The 5,000-nt window shown below is 43.6% G+C and overlaps 1 protein-coding gene across 1 annotated transcript in view; it reads left to right on the top strand.

The window, feature by feature from the left end:
* Positions 1-5,000, top strand: part of usp54b (ubiquitin specific peptidase 54b) — a 47,964-nt gene that overhangs the window by 12,474 nt on the left and 30,490 nt on the right. Inside the window, 1 exon segment of the mRNA XM_030775134.1 lies at positions 3,850-3,942. Coding sequence (XP_030630994.1) covers positions 3,850-3,942 — 93 coding nt within the window.

The raw sequence follows: 5,000 nt of genomic DNA, 5'->3' as shown, positions 1-5,000 counted from the left end.
AAAAAATTAGACAACTTCTGCATTCAACTATTTGTTAATGATTATTTTTTTTACAGTATTTCCCGTGCCCCCCCCCCCCCCCCCCCCCCCCACACACACACACACCCTCTCTCTCTCTTTTTCTGAAGTGAGAGTGTTTCTGAAGAATGCAGAGTGTACACAGTGGCTGACATGTCGTGTAGTGTTTCACTGGGACATACTGTGTGTTAACGCTTGGCAAGACATTACAGACTGCTACAGGGCAGAGGCATCATACCATCTACCAAAGTGCTTATGAATTTTAATGCGCCGTGTTCTAGTGTTCTGGCATGGGCACGAAGAGAGGAAGAGATACAGCGCGACGCTTACACAACCTCAGACCTTTGGTCCGTAGACGAACTGAATAGTTAAACGCGCCTTTCGCCTCTCGTGCGGTCGGAGTTAACCGCGTCTGGGCTCAGTGGCTTTATCACCACACAGATGGCACACAGAACATTTTTCAAAGCAAAACCTGTGTTCTGTTCTTACTCGCAGGAGAACATTAAAAAAAAAAGAAAAAAGAAAAACAACAATTTTGTTTTTCTTCGACCGCTTGTACTTGTTGAATAAAACAAAGACCTGAATGGGTATCTCAGAAACCTGAAAGATGAAAATTTTAGACCCCCCCGCCCCCCAGAACAGAAAATGAGATGTCCCTTTTTTTCACGCAATTTCCAAGTGTTGATCTCCTTTTCTCAAAGCGGTACACACTGTTCCTTATGCCAGGCAAATCTGAACCAAACAACAGACACTGCCCAAAGTGTTTTCCACAACAGTTATGAGGTTTTAGTTTTTTTTTTACTTCATCGGTGTCTTCCAGAATATGTCAGATGTTTATAGCTTTATAGACTGTTAGCATGTGCTAGGGAAAGGTTCAGGCTGAGTGAACCCCCCCCCCCCCCCCTTCATGTCCACATTCTGCTTTACGTGTGCTAATATGCTTACTCTTTTATTAAACTACAGTAGAAGAAAATTCATTTTTAGCACCTATTATTTTAAAGTTTTTCTTTAGAAAAGGAGCATAAGAAAACTAAACTTGAGCGGCAGATATTTTAAGATATTTAGATATTAAGATATTTTTACTTCTCCATGACAATGAGTGGAAGAAATCTAAACATTGGTGTCTTTTAAGGTTCTTCAATAAGAAAACGACTACAACATGTCCATCGTCATAAACTGCGGCAAAACTGAAGTACTGCTTCATCCGTGATTTGAACGAGGCAGGAGGGCCCTCGGTTTTTGGACCGTCGCTCGAACGTGTCGTTTCAGCCGGAAAAAAAGGACACGTTGACGACCGGAAAACCACACGACGGCCGACTGCTCTGACCTTTCCCAGATCAGCGCACGGCCACTTCAGTATGAGAAAAACGAGTTTCCGCTTTGAGAAGCCTAGAGATTAGATCCATTTCATTCATTTACGTAGATCACCATGTTTCAGTGTATCCGAAAATATTTATGGTCTGAGATATGACACCATAGGTTTTGTTGTTATTTGAAATGGTTTCCTGGTTTACGTTGTCATTAAAGCTGTTGCAAATATGTTCTCAGCGTGAGAAATGAAAAGAATGAAAAAAGGTGTGTAGGCTTTGAATTATAATTAACATTATTCTTCATGATCTAAAGCACAAACAGCGTGGTGTGTTCTCCTGTACGAGGAATACGTATAGGGTGGCATCACGTTCAAAGTCAAAAACAAACAAACAAACAAACAAAAACAGAAAAACAAAAACAACCAAAAAAAAATCACCCACGAGAGCTGTGGTGCGCTGTACGCCGAACGGAGAACTACAGAGCCGCGGTTTTCGGTTTCGGTACAAAACCATTACGCCTCTACACAGAATGCTTTATGTATAGTTTGTCCACAGAATTGTGATGTCATAATTTTTTGTTATGTATTACTCAGCACTGTGTCCAGCAAGACCTTACTTAATGAATAATGACAAAACAAAACTCTGAGATAAGAACTGCTGTTTTTTTTTTGTTTTTTTTTTATGATTATTATATAATTATTTTATCCTGTGTTGTGATGTGCGTTTCAAGTTTTGAGATTGACATTGCGAAAAAAAAAAAGAAGGTATTTCAATAGACACTTTTCTTTTTCAAAGAGTGTGTTTGAGAATATGAATTCTCCTTTGAGATGAGCTCTGAAGCCACTGAAGAAAAGCGTGATTTGACATCCTTTCTTTAAGTCTTTAGTGTTAGTTTGTTTCGAATGCTCTGGCCGTGTTCTCTATGTCTATGCTGCATGTTCAAAGATTAGGGCTGAACAGCACAGATTTGGTGTTTGGATTTGATCCACTGTCACGCCATGGGCTTCAGATAAGTGTCTCATCACTGATCTAATGACAAGTAGACATGTGATTTAAGTTTGCAGAGAGAATGCTTTGTGCGTGCGTGCGTGCGTGCGTGCGTGTGTGTATGTGCGTGCGTGCGTGTGTGTATGTGTGTGTGTCCAGATCCATGGTTGGGGAACGTGTTCTGGTAGTGCAGGATTTCACATGTTTCGTCTCTCCTCACCTTCTCACAGCACAGGAGGAGTGTGAATTATTCCATATGATGTGTTTGAGAACACACACATACACACACACACACACACACACACACCACACACACACACAGAGTACGTACAAAGCATACACAGTACACGCACACCAACACACACAAATACAACAGGCTGTCATTAACAGATGTGCCTCTTCTCACTCTCTGTTTAATATCATTTTATAGCTTCACATCTCCACAGCAATCTCACGCTCTCTTTGTTTCTCTGCTCTGTCATTTTCTCTCTGCCTGATATATCTCTCTCTCTCTTTCTCTCTCTTTCTCTCTTTGTCTCTCTCTCTTTCTCTCTCATTCAGTCACCTTCCCTCTCGCACCCTGCCCCCCCCCCCCCCCCCCCCCCCCCCCCCCGCGCCTCCTTGAGTTCTCACTTTTCTCTCACTTACTGAGCTCTGTTCTGTACCCCCCCCCCCTTTTTCTTATCCTCCTTTCCACTGTATCATGGGAGCTTTGATGGAAGCCTAGCCCGAAGCAGGGCAGCTATTGAGAGGCACTGGATTCCTGCTCTCTCTCTCCCTCTCTCTTTCTCTGCCTCTCTCTCTCTCTCCCTCTCTCTCTCTCTGCCTCTCTCTCTCTCTCCCTCTCTCTCTCTCTGCCTCTCTCTCTCTCTCTCTCTCTCTCTCTCTCTCCCTCTCTCTCTCTCTGCCTCTCTCTCTCTCTCTCTCTCTCTCTGCCTCTCTCTCTCTCTCTCTCTCTCTGCCTCTCTCTCTCTCTCTCTCTCTCTCTCTCTCTGCCATGAGGATTAAGTAGAGTGGGCATCTGGCAGCTCCATCAGTTGGGAATGGCAGCCAGACCCTTTCCATATTTATTGAGAGGATTGGAAAGCTATAGAGAGATTGGCCAATGGGATCCCAGCATAGAACGAGGCCTGAGAACCAGAACTACACTGTACTGTGTCTTTTTTTTTTTTTTTTTGAGTCTGCTTTGGGGTGAATGAGAATGCTAAGAGTGGGAGGTTCTCACGGAACACATATGCATGCGTTTGTGTGTGCGTGTGCGTGTGCGTGTGTGTGTGTTTTAACATGTGCCAAGTAAGGTGCCGTGGGCATGTGGTGTCTATGTGGATAATAGTCGGGTTATTGCTCTTTTCAGCGCAAATTGCCTAAGGAGGCAAAATTTCTGTGCTCACTGTCTGTGCTGAAATTCTAAAACGCTTACTCTTCTCTGGCTTTGAGACTGTTAACATATTTTCTGTATTTTTGGTGAGAGAAATTCTTACGTCAAGCTTATGTTATTGTTCTCTCTTTTTTTTTTTCCTCTCTTGAACCGTAGGTCCTATGGCATCTGGACATCTTCCGCAGAAGTTTCCGGCAACTGACCACTCACAAGTGCATGGAGGACTCTTGTATTTTCTGTGCTCTTAAGGTAAGTTTGGTCTCTCTGTCTCTCTCTCTCTCTCTCTCTCTCCCTCTCTCTTTACCTTCCTTTGCTTGTGGAAAATATCAAGCTCTTTGTGAGCAATGGATGGTTAGACGGAGCAGGACTTTGCGTTGAGACTTGGACAAGCTCTGGGGAGTTGTCGGAGGTTAGGCTGGGGTTATCTCTTTAACACAGAGAAATATACAGCACACTCTTAGTAATAAGGGTGGCAGCAGGCCCGTGGAATCTCCTGGAGTCCCCAGGCATTTCCTCTAATAATGTCTCTTGATTTCTAACAGCGCCCCCCCCCCACCCCTCCCACCCCCCGGCCTCTCCTATACAGTCGCAGAATGGAAATGAGATGCCCGTAATCTGTCTCTCTCCGCGGAAGAAGTCCTTTTCATTTCCTGTGCTGGCTGCAGAGAAGGAGGGATGGCAGGAAAAAAAAAAAAGAAGAAAAAGTAAAAACAAGAGAAAACCCTCCCTGTCGTTTCTCATTCGGACGTTTTTGCCCTGAAACTGTATAATTTAACTCAATTGTTTTTTTTGTTTTTTTTACTGCTCTTAAAAGAACAAAAGAAAGCAAGAAATGTAAGTCAGTGCAATCTTGCTCAGTATGAAAAGCCTGATGGATGGAGCAGTTGTTGTTGTTTCATTTTTTTTCCCTCTCTACCTTCTCTTTGTTTTGACTTTAATATTTCTCTTGTGTGAACTGATTTACTCTTTCGTTGCGTTTTGATTGGTGTTCTCTGTCTGACGTAGCTGCAGAATCCCACTGGGTTTTTTTTTTTTTTTCCCCCCCAAGTTCTCAGCAGTTCTCAGTTGTTGTTGCCTTGGCTACCTGTTAACCTTACAACTCTCTTTCCTCTAACTTTCCCCTTGTCTGAGCCCACTTGTTGCCGTGGGATGTTGTTGCCATAGAGGCTTGCGCCGTTCCTTGTCTCAGTAGCCTGCTATGGCCTGAGCTCTGTGTGTGTGTTTTTTTTTCTTTTTTTAATGTTCCGTCGTTGCTTGTTGCTATGTTGGCCCGTGTTGTGTTTGAGGCCCTCGCTGTTTGTCACTGG

Source organism: Chanos chanos, chromosome 5, assembly GCF_902362185.1.
Source record: "Chanos chanos chromosome 5, fChaCha1.1, whole genome shotgun sequence".
NCBI lineage: Eukaryota > Metazoa > Chordata > Actinopteri > Gonorynchiformes > Chanidae > Chanos > Chanos chanos.
The sequence above is the reverse complement of the archived record's forward strand: the minus strand, read 5'-3'. Positions and strand labels throughout refer to the sequence as shown.